General features: G+C 36.5%; 1 protein-coding gene and 1 non-coding gene across 2 annotated transcripts in view; both read left to right on the forward strand.

The window, feature by feature from the left end:
- The window catches only part of IL23R (interleukin 23 receptor), a 64,601-nt gene that overhangs the window by 11,341 nt on the left and 37,277 nt on the right, over positions 1 to 15,983 (forward strand). The window contains exon 4 of the mRNA XM_054572667.1: positions 10,907 to 11,067. Coding sequence (XP_054428642.1) covers positions 10,907 to 11,067 — 161 coding nt within the window. The remainder of the gene's footprint in view (positions 1 to 10,906; positions 11,068 to 15,983) is intronic.
- LOC129071505 (U6 spliceosomal RNA) lies at positions 8,553 to 8,657 on the forward strand. Its single transcript, XR_008529265.1, has one exon. It is a non-coding gene; the product is annotated as a U6 spliceosomal RNA (small nuclear RNA).

Here is a 15,983-nt window from a genome sequence, read left to right on the forward strand (position 1 = left end):
GAGCACATTGCTAAGCCAGGCTTCACTAGCTCTGTGCCAGGAGCAAGAAGCTCACACCTCTCATTCTGAGCAGGAGTTAAACAGAGGAGTGGCCAGGTATTAAAGGGATGAAGGTAACACTGAGATCAGAAATCGGTTGCACTGGCAAATAATACACAATATGCTAAGCAATGTGCTCTGTATGTAGTTCATGTGCATTATGTCTTCAATCCTCAGCCTTGTGAGGTAACTATTATTACTGTTCCCATTTTATAGATGGCTTAGTGGGCTCATATGGTCTCTCCAAAGTCACTTGGCTAAGACCTGGGGAGCCAGGATTCTAACAAGGGTCTGAGAGTTAATCTCTACCCTTTGCCTCTGAGGTAAGATAGTCTCCATGAGATGAAAAAAAGGTCGTGAGAACAAGACAACTAGAGTCTCATTGCTAAGTCCACTTTAGGAATATGAAAATGAGGGTACTGTAGGAGCAAACCCCACAGTTCAAGCTCACTAGGAAGTGCCAGATTGAAAGAGAGACTGGAGCCTTGAGAATTTTTGCTATTTCCTGGACCTCTTCACTATCTCTGGGCTGATTGTGGCTTGCTGGTTACTTTTAAAAATATAGCAGTTTTGTTGAGTATAATTCACATACCATACAATTCACCTTATATAAATTATATAAATCATTCAATGATTTCAGTATATCCACAGAGTTGTGCAACTATCACCACAATCAATTTTAGAACATTCTCATCATGCCAAAAAGGAAGCCCTTATCTATTAGCAGTCATTCACCTTTTCTCAACTTTCCCAGCCCTGGACACTCTGTGGATTTGCCTATTTTGGAAACTTCATATAAAAGAAATCATATACTACATAGTCTTTTGTCATTGGCTTCTTTCAGTAGTCATATTTTCAAGGTTCATCCATGTATCAATACTTCATTTCTTGTTTCAGCTGAATAACGTTCCATTGTATGGATATATCATACTTTATCCACTCATTAGTTGCTGGAATTTAGGTTGTTTTCACTTTTCAGCTCTTATGCATAATGAACAATGCTTCTATTAATATTTATGTACAATATTTTGTGTAGACATAGGTTTTTGTCTCTTGGCTCTATAGTTAGAAATAGAACTGCTGTGTCATATGGTAACTCTGTTTAACCTTTTAAGAAGCTGCCACACTATTTTCTAAAGCAGCTGCATCATCTTACATTCCCACCGGGAGCGTATGAGTGTTCCAATTTCTTCACATTCTTGCCATCACTTGTTAGTATCTTGTTGGTCACTCCCATCTTAGTGTGTGTGGATTAATCCTCTCAGTTCCCACTTAACCTGCCTTTACAGCTTCTTGACAATAAAACTGCATTGTTAATTTGGAACAAACGTAACACAATTTGAGAAAATATATTTGTTAGCAAAAACTTACCAACCACCACTTAATTTCCTATTTAATGTCATAAAAAATATTCTCCAAATAGCTGATAAGATTATTTATTATTGATTTCTTTTAAAATTCATTAATGCATTCAAAATCATGTATGTTTAAATTTTTTACATGTGTTTTTTTGTTTTAGTTACACATGGCTTTTGAGGGACACATCTTCTTTATAAATTGAAGAATACCAGTAGTTGAGTTATGAGTACTGAGACTGTTTCATCAGAAAGACCAAGGACTTAAGAGTTTTACATTTGGTTTCCAGTTCTGAGACTTGCCAGTAAGGTGTCTTTTTTGATGCAAATATGAGAAAACCCAAATGCTGTGACTTGAACAGATGCAGCTTTATTTATATCAGGTCATAGGTGAAGGTAGTACAGGGCTGGCATAATGACTTAATGAGAGCCAAGGAGCCAGGCTCTTTCTTTCTCCTCTACAATCTTGTGCATTGGCCTTCGTCCTCAGATGCTGGACCTCCAGGCTTCTCATCCAAGTGCATGGAGCTTAGTGCTGTTATCTGACATTATCAACCATAGTTGTTAACTGTGGGATCTTGGAAGTTATTTAGTTTTGTTGAGCCTCAGCCTCCTGTGAGAGGAGGATAAGTAATACCATATTGGGTTGTTATAAAACTTATAATGAAGGAAATTATAGCAAATGGTTTGCAAATAGGAAATGCTTAAGACACTAACAACAAAAAGGTAATGTTAAGGTATTATGGTAACACTCAAGCTTGACCTTCTAGCTTATTTAATTTGGTCTTACATCAAAACCTGACTGATTTGGGAGAGGAGTTTAATGTAAAGCCATTTTTAAAAAAATGGTCATTTATAGAATATTATAAACAGTAGTATTTTTTACGTTCTTTCCAAGTAACAGTAATTCTGGACAGATTACTAGAAAGAGATGTTAAATATCTTCTAATAAGTAAGACTAATTTTCTGACTGTTGTATATATGTCAAGAGCAAATTCACTAAGTCATTCAAACTAGAACGTAAACTCAATATGGGCAATAATTTGTTTTGTTCACTGATGTGTTACTTGAGTCTAGCACATAGTAAGTGCTCAATAAATATTTGTTGAGTGATCATTCCGATAGCTAGAAATAGACATTTCTTTTATTTCCCCTTCCCCATCTAGTTAAATAATAATAATAAAAGGTCACATATTTTTTTAAGATTTTTTTCACTCTCTTTCCTGAAATACAAAAGTAAATTACAGCCAAAATCAAATAAACCTAACCAAAATTTTAAATTAATGGAGTCCAGATTAATGGGATTTTATTATATTTTAAAAAGGACATAAAAGATTAGCATAAACATGAATATTCTCTAGCAAAATCAAAGAATGACCTCTTTAAGCACAGCCAAATATCTGCTCATTTTATGATTAAAAACGCACCCATGAGTTGAAAAAAAATAGAGAAGACAAAAGTCAATTTTTCTAACGAGAAAAAGGTCTTATCTCCCAGGAAAAAGCTGACTTATAATGAATTTTGTGGTTGAAATAGTAAGAACCAGGTTTAAAAGGGCTCTTCTTGATCCTGAGTTCTTAGTGTATTTTCCAGTTTTGCAGATAGGTAGAGATCAGCATTTGCAAGGTTTCACTTCCAACTCGTGTGGTTCTGTTTTCCAGTAAAATCACATATACTGGCAGGCATTTCATCTCAGCCCACCCACTTGTTTTACCAGTGGCAGAAAGGTGGCATTTCCTCCACCTTTTTTGCTTTACCAGAAAGAAGCCCTGATGGCTTCCTTCTGGTGTTGGGTTGAAGTTATAAAGTAGAGGAATTGTCTGTATTACCTAAGAACTTTCTTTCTCCACAGCATCTTTATAGTGACCCCATCAGCAGAGTTGCATGGCCATTCACACACCCTCCTGTACCCTTCTGTGTTTTGCTATGTATGGATGGGTAGTGATAGAAAAAAAAATGAACCTCTGTTAATAGGTGCCTACTGTTGTCCCAATACTTGCAACAAGTGCGTGTAAATATGTTCTTTCTTTATCTTGGAAGCTTTTGTAATATCTGACACCGTCCATTCTACTCATAAATATTTGTTGAATGAAAATTAATGAATGATGGTGTCCCTTCATTCCATTCCATTAAAGTCAACTTAGCAAATATTTATTTAGCATTTCTTTGTTTTCTTGGCATTATGCTCAACTCTAGAGATTACAAAAAAAGAGACACTGCCTCTGTGCATGAAAAGCTCATAAATTTTTTAGGATCACTAATGCTAGAATTTTTAGGCGTCATGAAAAACCAATAGGGCTCTTATTTTTAGATGATTTATGAGAGGGGACCTCTAAAAGCCAAAGTTACCCTCTGGGCGGGGCAGGGGGGTGGCCCTTGTAGTACAGGCTTCACCTGTTAGGTGAATGCTCTAGAAACCCATCTGTATCAGTGTACCAGCTGGCTTTATTGTGAGAGGTTGCGTTCGGCTTCTGTGAATTTTTTGAAGATTTAATGTGTTTGCCCATTTCATGATGGGTGATTTATGAGTACACCGGCCTACACTGTGCTGAGTGTTCTGCAGTTTTTGACCAAAAAACAGCATGACCCTCATACCCCACCCTCCCTATTCATCCAATCTCGCCCCCAGTGACTTTATTTTTGTTTCTCTGGATGAACTAAGTCCTCAAAGGGAAATATTTCGCTGATGTAAAAGAGGTGAAACAAAAAAGAACAGAAGTGCTAAAAGGCATTAAAATAAATGAGTTCAAAAACTGTTTAAGCAGTGGAAGAGAAGTCTTGATAGTGTACTGCATCAAATGGAGAGTACTTTGAGGGTGACTGAAGTTTAAACATATAAGAATAAATACACAATTTTTTAAAAATAAATAAACAAATAAATAAATTTCAGGGTTTTTGGGGTCCCCCCTCATATAATTTCAGACACTCTAAAATCATTTATTTTGCCAGTTCATAAGATCTGCTTGTTTTGGCCACATTTTCTTTATCATATGCATATTCCTAACAACCAGAAAGAATTCTTAAGATATGATTCCAAATATTTTTAAAGCTCTGATCTTATGTTTCAGTAATTCTTTTAGGACTCGATGAAGAATTTACATTTTTTTTTAAACATCTTATTTATTTATTTTTAGGGACAGGGGAAGGGAAGGAGAAAGAGAGGGAGAGAAATATCAATGTGTGGTTGCGTCTCACGCTCCCCTCACCGGGGACCCGGCCCACAACCCAGGCATGTGTCCTGACTGGGAACGCAACTGATGATCCTTTGTTTTGCAGGCCGGCACTCAGTCCACTGAGCCACACCAGCCAGGGTGAACAGTTTATATTTTTAAATCCCTTTCCTCACCAATTCTTCACCTGTACTCAGAAAGCTAATTGTGGCTGGGGCAAACACAAACTATTGATTGATATTACTTCATATTCATGACCACTAACCTGAACTGAGCCCAGAGAGCCACCCAGCAATGTCACTGCATTTCACTGGCTAAGTCACTCCCCTACTAAGCCAAATAATTATTTCATTATGTTTTCTCTCATCTCTGGTCTCCAGCATCTTTCGTTCTCTACTGATGACCTGTTTCTTATTTCTTTGAGAAAATAGGAGCAATGAGAAATACCACAATCTCCCTCATCTGCTGATGCATTGACATCTGAACACACACATTTGGTCTTCTCTTCTACTACTTTGATGAAATACCATTGCCTGAGGCCATATCTGCACTTGCATACTAGATCTTCCCCCTCCTGCCTCCTGGAGGAGGACACTGCTCCAACAATGTTCCTCTCCTTCTTCTGTTCTGCATCATCTTCTTTTCAATCTTTCCTGGACTGTTCCTTTCAGGTTTAAAACAGGTTATTGTATCTGCCCTCTTGAAAAATACAAGCCTCCCTTGGTCCCTCTTCTCTACTACCCCATTTCTTTGCTCTTCTGTGTGGCAAAACACCTCAAGAAAAGTTGTCTGTATTTTGTCTCTGCCTCCTCTCTTCTCATTCTCTTTACTCTAGTTGAGTCAAGTTTTGCCCTCCGCTGAAACGGTGCCGCTCTGACTTCCCCATTGCCCAACCCAATGGCTTATCCTTAGTCCTTATCTTCCTTATCAAGAACATTTACTATCAGGAGCATTTAATTTAGCTTTTCACTTCCTTCTTCTGGCTTCCAGGACAATACCTCTTTTGGTTCTCTTGCTACCTTCCTGCATGCTTTTTCTCTGTCTCTTTAGCTGATTCCTTTTCATTTCCAGTAGCGTAATAGCCATCCACAGCACTATCCTAGGATCTCTTCTTATCTCTTTTTAAAACTTTTTACATAAAAGATCTCACCCAAATTTATGGTGTAAAACTCCCTAATTTATATGTCTTCAAATCAGACTTCTCTTCTGAACTGCAGCCAACATATATATATCTAACATCTTACTCGATATTTCCTCTTAGAAATACAAAAGGTAACTCAAAGCTAACATTTTAAAAATCAAACACCTTTTCCTCTCTCCAGGCTTGCATTCCCCTTTTCAGTAAATGGCAGCTCCATCCTTCACATTATTCAGGTCAAAATCATTGACCTCCTTCTGGATTCTTCTTTACAAATGATCAGCACAATGTATTGGATCTATCTTTAATATTTGACCTGTTTTTACTGGCTACATAGCAAACCTGGTTCAAGCCACACCATCTCTCATCTGAGTTCATACAAGAAAGTCCTAACTGGTGCTCTAGCTAGCGGTCTTCCACAGTTCACTATTCACAAGTAGCCCGTGTAATCCATTTCACATGCAGGTTAGATCCTGTCACTCCTCTGCTCAAAATCTCCCATTTCACTCAGAGATGAAAACCAGCATCCTTCAATGCCCAATGTGTCTTCTCAATCTCCCCCTTCTCCATAACTCTCTGATCTACTCTAATTACTTCCCATCTCCCTCACTCTACCAAGCCTCCTTGACCTCCTTACATTTCTTTGAACCAGACAAGCAAGGTCCTGACTCAGGATCTTTGCATATTGCCTAGAATGTTCTTCCTACAAAGAGCCACAAGACTTGATTGTTTTCTGCTCTAATGTCACCTTCTCAGATACGTCTTCTCCATCTCCTGAAAACAAAAAAATTCCCCCACCCTTCTAGCACTTCCTAACCCCTTTTTGCTTTATTTTTCTTCTGAATATATATCACCACAGGACATACTATATATTTATTTGTTTCTACCAGAACATATGCTCCACTAAGTTTAGGACTTTATCTGTGTTGTTCATTTTTGTTCATTTATATAGTATTTTAATTTATAGATGCATCTATTACTTGGTAACATAAAGCTGGTTTTAAATGAAACCTTCATTTAAAATAGTGCTTTGTAATCTAGATGCTAATATGAGGGGAGGTTTTAAAAGAAAACTTAAATTACCTAGTAATCATGGTTAATGTTGGTTAAAGAATCCATTTTCATTGTGACTTACATTCTTAAAATGTGCAGTAAAAAAACTAGCCACAAACCATTTAAAAATATGTATGTGGTTTCTCTAACTGGAAAATATTTAAAGATGCCCTACTTACTCTTACACATAGTTGCCATTTTCTTATTTTCACATTTTAAACCTTTTTTAGCATGAGGTTAGCGTAACTTATAACAAATTTTCTGCTAATTTATTTATATATTCCACCTTATTTCAGAAAGAATATAAGGCAACTATGTAAACACTTGAATTTATTTATTTTCTGGCTTTCCAATAATGCCATAAAATTTTTAATTTGTGGCTCATTTCTCTTTTTTTAATTATTGTTATTGTACTTTTTCCCATTACCATTCAGTCCCTTTATATTCCCCCTCCCCCAGCAGTCACCACACTGTGGTCCATGTCCATGAGTCCTTTTTCCTTTTTGCTCAGTCCCTCCACCCTCACCCCTCCCCTCCTTAGCTGTCATCCTGCTTTCTGTCTGTGAGTCTGCAAAAAGCAGATTCATTTTTAATTTTTTGCAATATCTCCACACTGCTTTCCACGGTGGCTGCACCAATCTGCATTCCCACCAACACTGCAAAAGGGTTCCCGTTTCTCCACATCCTCGCCAGCACTCGTTTGCTGATTTACTGATGATGGCCATTCTGACAAGTGTGAGATATCTCACTGTGGTTTTAATTTGCATTTCTCTGATGACTAGTGACATTGAGCATCTTTTCATATATCTATTGGCCATCTAAACACTTGCATTTAATGGCATCTTTGACCTGACCTCACATACAAGCAGCAATATAAAATTTCACTTGTTGAAATATAGCAATGTTTAAAATTTCATTTTTATTCTTTTAAATGTGGAAAAGTCACATGTCATAAGTACCTCGTAAGTCATAATAATAACTGTTTTTCTAATAATACCCCCTTATTATGTGTGAAGGCACCTACCTGCTCCATGCTTTCTTATTTCATTTACTAATGATAACAATGATGTTATTATTTCTGTTTTACAGATGCACATAGAGATTAACTAACTGGCTTTAAGTCTCACAATTTATCAAGGGCAGAGCTGAAATTTGAACCTAAGTCTGTCTCTAAAACCCAAGCGCTGTGCTTTTCATCACTATGATATGTCCTTCTTGTCCTCTCATGGTGTTCATAGTGACTTCCTTGCAGGTGAGAGAAAAGAGGCAGTGCTGGAAAATATGCACTGAGAGTTAAAAACCTGGGGTGAACTAGGCAGAGTAGCTGCTGCCACCTGCATGCTATATATCCCCTTTATCCACCCCCTACGCACCTTTGTCAGTCTTAGAGAGGTTTCTTGATTCCCTGCTGAGGTTGTCTTGCTCTGCTGGTGGCCGTAAGTTTAAAAAATAGAAATATAATTTATGTAGGATTTTGATTTATAAATGCATGTACTACTTGGTAGTATAAGGCTGCTTCCTCCTTTCTTCCCTGGAGTTTTGTGTCTTAGCAAGCAGACCACTCTGGATTCCAACAAATCTAAGTGGCTGGCAAGTTGTAATCGTGGCTGGGAGACGGTGAGGCTGGAGAAATTCGGGAGTTGCTGTGTAGACACGTAATAGAAGCAGGACCTGAGGTGGAACCCTAGAGATGAAAGGCCAGTGATTTTATAACTGTTTCTTCCTCACAAAGCCTATCAAGTCAGTTCCCCAGGACGGAGAGCAGTTGATGGTATTAGATAAAGAAATCGAGCCCATGCTTCCCTCAGAAACACAGATACTATAATGGGGACAGTGCAGAGAAGATGGACATGACCTCTGAACAAGGATGACATACAAATTTGTGAAGTATTCTATTCACTGAATATAAGAATGTAGGGTACTTGTCTTTTCACTGTTGTTCAAATTCCAAGGTTATATCCCTTCTAAATTAGAGTATCAAGTTAGGTTTCAAAATGCAATATATTTACTTAAGAATCTACAAGCAACATACCAAACAGATAATGAATATAGAGATAGAACTAGACCATGGCCACAATGACCAAAACAGGAAAGAAAGATAAAATAAGATAAAAATATTTTTAAAAATGCCATACCTTCTTTAGATGTCTCTAAGGGTGATGGAGAGAAAATTATTAAAAATGGCAAACTGAGTATATCAGAAAGACAGCATGCTGTTGACAATAATGGAGTTACTGGCAAGAAATTCTGATTTTCACGGAAAGATAATTTAGTTGGAAATGTGCTATCATTCTGGTTATAGACATTCAAGTGCAGCGTTCAGTGAGAGGGCCGATATGTGGTAGCCACACAGGTGGAATAGCGACTGAAGCCAGGGCAGTGAGGGAGCTGAAGGAAAGAGCTAAGGGAAAAGGCAAGGGCCAAAGGCCGACCCTTAATTTGGTGGGGTAAGAGGAGGGAGGGGAACCCAGGTGGCAGGTTGGAGGAGCGACGATGTCACCAAGCAGGTGTGAAAAAGAGATATAGGAGCGCTCACCCAGAAGATAGTACAGGTCTAGTAGCCAAAGGAGGTAAGAATTTTAAGTAACTAAGAAGGACAGATGCTAAAAAGAGGATTTAGAAAACTTCATCTTGGAAAGGATACCATTTTAGAAGAGTAGTTTTATGGGAAAAGTGAAGACAGAAATCACAACGAAGGGCTTAAAAAAACAAGTAGAAATGGTAACTTGGATGTAGTAACCCAGGATGTAGAAAATCTGGCTGAGAAACTCAAAAAAGGGAAATAAAAGGGGTTGGCAGTTCAAAGCGTTCAAGAAATGTAAACTTAGTGAAGTCTAGTGAAAACACTTCATGTTATGATAGGTCCTGATCATAGGTCATGGAGTGTTAGAGTCTGAGGGGGCCCTATATTGACCTCAGCAGATTTCCCTGAGCTCTAAATCAACTGAGAGGAACCACAGAGTCAGGTGGTGAAATAAATGAGGGAAGAAACATTCCCCAGTACCCTCCTCTCCACTATCCCCAACTCCTACGCCCTTAAAATATTACAGAGTAGATGTTTTTAAAAGTCTTAAAAGAGAGGCTCACACTTTTTGTTCAAAGCTAATGCCAGTTAAAAAAATTTTAAGTTTTAGCTTTAACAAATAACATTTGAAATTTTACCAGGTTTAATTGGTGGGTTAGAGATCTTCAATTACTCAATTATAAAAACTTAGATAAATATACTTTGAAGTAATAATTTAATAACTCTTCTTGTCTCTTGTTCCAAACTGGGTCTCTCTACTCTAACTTCTCCATCCTCTTCGGCAGTGACGGACTTCCTTTTCCCTCATCCAATCAGCCGCCAGTCCCAGTCATTTCTACTTTCAAAGTCCATAGAAGGCCTTTTTGATTTGGTCTGCCCTACCTCAAGTTATTTCCTATATTTTCATGCTCCAGAGGATTGAACGTGTTGAACTTTCTCAAAAATGGCATGTCATTTCATTTATTTGTTTCAGAACATGCTGAGTTTTTTTCTATCTGGAAGGTTAGTCTTCCCCTACCCTACCAGATCTATACCCCATTACGACTCCTCATCCCAATCTTACCCCCATTCTACATCTCGTAGAAATGTCTCACTCAAAGCCCTTGCACTGAGCCTACACATTGCTCCTTCCCAGCGACTGCTCATTTGTTTCAAGCTACGTCCAGAACCGACTTATTCAATGGACACAGTAGGCATAGTGCCTAAGACCCACAATACTTTCAGGAGTCCATCAGAATGTTTAATTTAATTTAAAATCAAAAGGAAAAAATGAACTGTAAGTCAGAGAAAGTGTTTTAAATGTGATATTAATATATTTGCCTTTATAGCAACAGCTGTAAAGCATCATAAAAGCATAGGTATGTACGTGTGTAAATAAACATATACACCATTTTTTTCTCAATGGAAGGATTTCATGAAGGCAAAATTGCTTAGGGCCCATGAAGGTCACACTGTGGCCCTAGATAGTCTTAAATTTGTTTTTTTAATTCTCAAAATAAAATAAATTTTCATCCATTTTTCAGTAAATGTTGCATTCTGAAAGCAGGCTGAAAATGTAGCATCAAAAAAAAATAAGGAATAATTAATTCAAGTCAAATGTAATTGGTAATTCTAATTTTTTAAAAAGTTTAGAGACAGAAATGGAACAACAATATCTCACCTCAAATTATATTAACATCTCCACTGAGTCACTACAAGGAGGCAAGAAGTATTTGGTTTGGGTCCAAGCTGCGAATGTACTCGGCATGAAGAAGTCAAAACAACTGCAAGTTCACCTGGATAATATAGGTATGGAATAAGAAATTCTACCATATCTTTGCAAATAAAAACCAATTTGTGTTGACCTAGTTAAGGGAAGTCTAGATCTGAAAGGACTTCCGTGAAAGTTCCTGTAAATCATGATAAAGAAAAAAAGATTTAACAGTACCTATAATTTCTACATGGGTGTATGTGTTTTAAAAAATATTTATTGATAACTTTCTATGTTCAAGCATTGTTCTAAGGGCTAGGGGGAATAAGACAGACAAGGTACCTACTGTTCTAAATACCTTACCATCTACCAGAGAAGATGAAAAGAAATAAGAATTAGGATGAAGTGTTATGAGTCCTATGTTGTGAGAAGTGCAGTATAATAAAGAAGTCTTCGGTATGCACTGTTGTGAAAGCTATGCTTTTATTTTTATTTTGATAAATTTTATAAAATACATAGAAAATTGTGGAGAATTATGTTGACATCACTGTTTATCAGCCAAGTTTAATAAACGTTAAAATTTTTTGCTTCAGATATTTTAGACTTTGCCTTTTTAACTTATGTATAGAATAAATATTTCTATTAATATGCAGTAGTATTTTTAATAAATGTCTTTAACAGTCACTTATTGTTGGAGATTTAGACTGTTTTCAAATTTTCACCATTATAAACTATTGCCATAAACAACCTTTTGGCTGAAGTTTTGCTTGTAGTTGGTTTTCTCCTTAAGATAATTCCAGAAAGTAACAGCCTTTTACAACTACACCCCAGCTTAAAGCCAGAGGTCATCCAAGGGCACAGTCACCCTCTATGTGGAGATCCCAGTGTCAATTATTCCTGTTTTTATCACAGTAGTCCACGCTTATTTGTGGTTTTGCTTTATGTGATTTCAATTAGGCTTGGCCAACAATGGCCCAAAAACATTAAATAAAAAATTCCAGAAAGAAACAATCCATGACTTTTGAATAGTGTGTCATTCTGAGTAGTGTGATGAAATCTTGAGCCGTCCTGTTACACTCTGCCAGGCTGCGAATCATCCTTTTGCCCAGTGTATCCACCCACTGTGAATACGCCACCTGCCTGTTAGTCATTAAGTAGCCTTCTTGGTTATCGGATTGACGGTCGCAGTATCACAGCGTTTGTGTTCAAGAATCCCTTAATTTACTTAATAATGGCCCCAAAGCACAAGAGTAATGATGCTCGCAGTTCAGATATGCCAAAGAGAAGCTATAGAGGGCTTCCTTAGAGTGAAAAGGTAAGTATAGTCCAAAAAGATACTATGAAAGAAAGAACACACATTCACATAATTTTTATTACAGTAAACTATTACTGTTCTATTTTATTATTAGTTATTGTTGTCAGCTTCTTACTGTGCCTAATTATAAATTAAACTTTATCATAGTTGTGTATGTACAGGAAAAATCATAGTATACTTGGGGTTTGGTACGATCCCTGGTGGCAGGCACCCACTGGAAGTCTCAGAAACCATCCGCCACGGACAAAGTGGGGCTACTGTGTGAAGGATGATTTCAGCAAGCTAACATTTATGCAGCACTTTATTCAGTGCTAATTGCTAGTACATACATTATCTTATTTAACCCTCACCGTGGCCTTATTTTGTAGAAGAGATTATATGTATATAGAAGAAAACTGAGGTCAAGTTCCATTAAGAGATTTGAGATTGCAGAGCTAGGGAGCTTCTAATTCCAACATCCTCAACTCCTATCCTCAGTTTTTATTTAAATGCACATGACAATGTGACTGACAACTTCCCTGCTGTCTAATGATTTAGGGGATGTGATGCCTTCTTTTGGCACACAACACGGGTATTTTGGGGAGATCACTAGGGTCTTTAATTGGAACTTATGTTTCAACCTCTGTCTTGACTAAAAGCAACTGTCTCAAATAACAGGATTGGTCTAAAATTCCATCATCATGCTCTGAATATTGGATTTGAAAAAAAACACTGCTGACTATGTTGGTGAAAAATAATTCAATAGTATTGTATATTCTGGAAATTATCGTTCTCTTGAGCATGCCCTGCACATTTTTGTAAATTTACATTTTGAGGTAGGATGGGGTAATATGTCCTTTTCTTATAACAGATTAACCTTGATGGATTAATGCTGATTAAAGTTACCATGTCTACTCTCTTTTTGGCAATATCATTTTTAGTAACTAAATTATTATTAGTAACGTTACTATTATCATCATTGTGATGTTATTATGATCTCAGTATTATTGAGTTGTGTTCCAGACAACAAGCACGTCGCATTAAATTCTGGAAACAATCATATGTGATATGTGTCTATTTTACAGATGAAGAAAGAGATGAAATAATTTGCTCAAGGTCACATAGCTAGTAAGGACAGCTAGATTTCATCCCAGACTTGTTGACTTGCCATAGTCAATTACCATCTCACTTTCCATAAAAAGAAAATCTCATCTGGTCACCACCTGTAAATCTGACTTCTCACACTGTGAACAAGGGAGCCTCTTGTTTGCAGTTGTTATTTCTCCTCCTATTCCTTTCTCTTCTCTTTCTCCTCCTCCTCTTTCTCATTATCCAAATAATTTAATGGTGTAGGGGACTCCACCCAATAAAGCCACCAGAATATTAATAGATGGGCTATTTTCACTTGTGACACGTTAAGAATGAAACATTTCAAGTTAGATAAATGAACTGTTCTGTGAAATTGAGGAATGTGGACTCTCCTGGGAGCAATTTCCACATAACAGCTATGGATTGGGCTTTAATTAAGTCAGAGAGGCTGTGCTGAAAGGCAGGGCTGAGTTAATAATGTAGTAACATTATGCCAAAATGACATGTGAGGGTAGTGCTTAAACTTCTCTTGTAGAGAAATAAATTTGAACAGAGGAAGTGCAGTGTCTTCTTGCTGCCATTTTGAATATTAATCCTCCCAATGAATAATTATGGGTGAATTTTTCATGTCAGTGGAAAGATACCAAGAACTATAATCTGTTTATTTCAATATAAATGGAAACTTTAAATATGGTATCTATGATGATAACAATTTTGGGAGAATCTTTGCTTTTTTTAAATAATGGTAGGCAAACCTGAATAATATGTTGTTCATAGATAAATACATATGATGTAAAAAAAATTAAATGAATAGAATTATTACCATACAGTTAAGGACAGAAGTTACATTTGCAGGGGAAGGGAAAAGAGGTTTGGGAATGCTTGTTCAACCACCAATTAATGTCTTTCATAGGACCTAATTTAGTTTGTTTTCCAAATGGACAGTCAGTTATTTCATAATGTTTTATCATTTACTTCCTATTATAAATATCTTTATGGTTTTATCATATAATTTTTTCATATGCTAAGTTCTCTTTTACAGTTGGGTCTTGATTTGACAGTTCTTTTAAAAATGTGAAATCTGATGGGAATGTTTGAAGCCTAAGCAACGACAGCAAAAATTTAACACTTGAGTCTTGTTTAACAAACAATATGTTCAAGTACATGTTATATAACATATTTATTTGAAAAAACACAAATTCATTCACACCTAAAGGCTTAGATCTCTACTGTGTTGGCATACTCTATGCTAAGACTCTATCTTAAATCTGACTTACTGTGATCTGCATTTCTCATAGGACTAAACAGGATTTTGGTTCCTTCCCAGGATATTTCTTTCAGCAAAAGAATGCTTGTGCTGCTATACGAGTGGCAGGCCAAACTTAGAGGCAGGAGGCAGGAGAGGGTGAATAACTTACAGCATTGAGGGTGCTTGAGTGGCTCCAAGGGGTCTCAGAGCCCCCAAAGAGGTCCGCTTCCCTGTATAACGTTAGCTTGCTCAACGCCTCTACATGGGGTCCACTTCCCTGACTCTAGAAATCTCTGAATACTGATTCTTCTCACAAGAAGCTTATACTGGTTAAAGGAAATCAACTGTAGGATTCAGATGATAAAAGTTCAGTATAGTAAGCTCTTTAATTAGACTAATTTTGCTAACTACTACTTCTGTCCTATGCTAGGATTAGCCCAAGGATTTTAAGACTGTGTTACTGGAGAACAAATTTCTAATTTTCATATTTCTCTATAAACTATATACCTGTGCACATAATTTTAGATAATAGTTAATAATAAAATAACTTTATTATTAATAAAGTACTTACTTTATTATTTATAAAGTAAGGATTACTTTATAAATTTAGAATAAATGAAAAGAAATTCATAGAGGATATTACACTGTAAGAATGGTCCTTAAAAATACACATACAGGCTCTTGAGTTCTTTGTTAAATAACACATCTAGCAAAGTCATAGGTTTTTATTTTTCTAAGTGTGCCTATAGGAGAAATGGAAAGTGCCAATTATTCTATTTTGTTCAGACAGAACCCACTTGTAAGTATTTATACAGTTTAGGAATATAGGAACTTCAGTTACACCTTACTCCTAGTACAACAAAAGTACCATTAAGATAACCAATCAGAATTTTAGTTCCATTCTGAAAGTTATTATCATAGAACAAATCAGTAATTGGTGAAGTCTTAAAGAGTATTGTGAGACTTGCTTTGTTCAAATCTACTTTCAAGTACAGATTTGTTTAATGAAGAATAAAACAAGTTAGCAATAAATGTAAAGATTCATACAAATTTCCATGTAATACCATAGAATAAAAATATTATTGTAAAAGGTTTAAACTTAACAATTTACCAAATCAATCTCTGAACTAAAGTTAGGATGCAAAATCATCTCTCCCTAAAGAGATGCAGGAAAAAAGAGCTATCTCCTTTGTTTCTATTTTATACTCTGTAAATAGGCCAGGCTCTGGAATTGCATTAGGATTGTAAGGTGTTGGAGGTGTCAGGGAAGACAAGATTGTTAGAATTCCTTTTAAAAGAAATGAAGAATGGGCTGAATAGAATTTAACTTAATACCCAAACTTTTCTCCTACTTAAAGAATAGAAAACCAGGAAAAAAATAA

This window comes from Pteronotus mesoamericanus, unplaced genomic scaffold (genome assembly GCF_021234165.1).
Source record: "Pteronotus mesoamericanus isolate MK-2021 breed Mesoamerican mustached bat unplaced genomic scaffold, CSHL_Meso_final contig_105, whole genome shotgun sequence".
In the NCBI taxonomy this organism is placed as follows: Eukaryota; Metazoa; Chordata; class Mammalia; order Chiroptera; family Mormoopidae; genus Pteronotus; species Pteronotus mesoamericanus.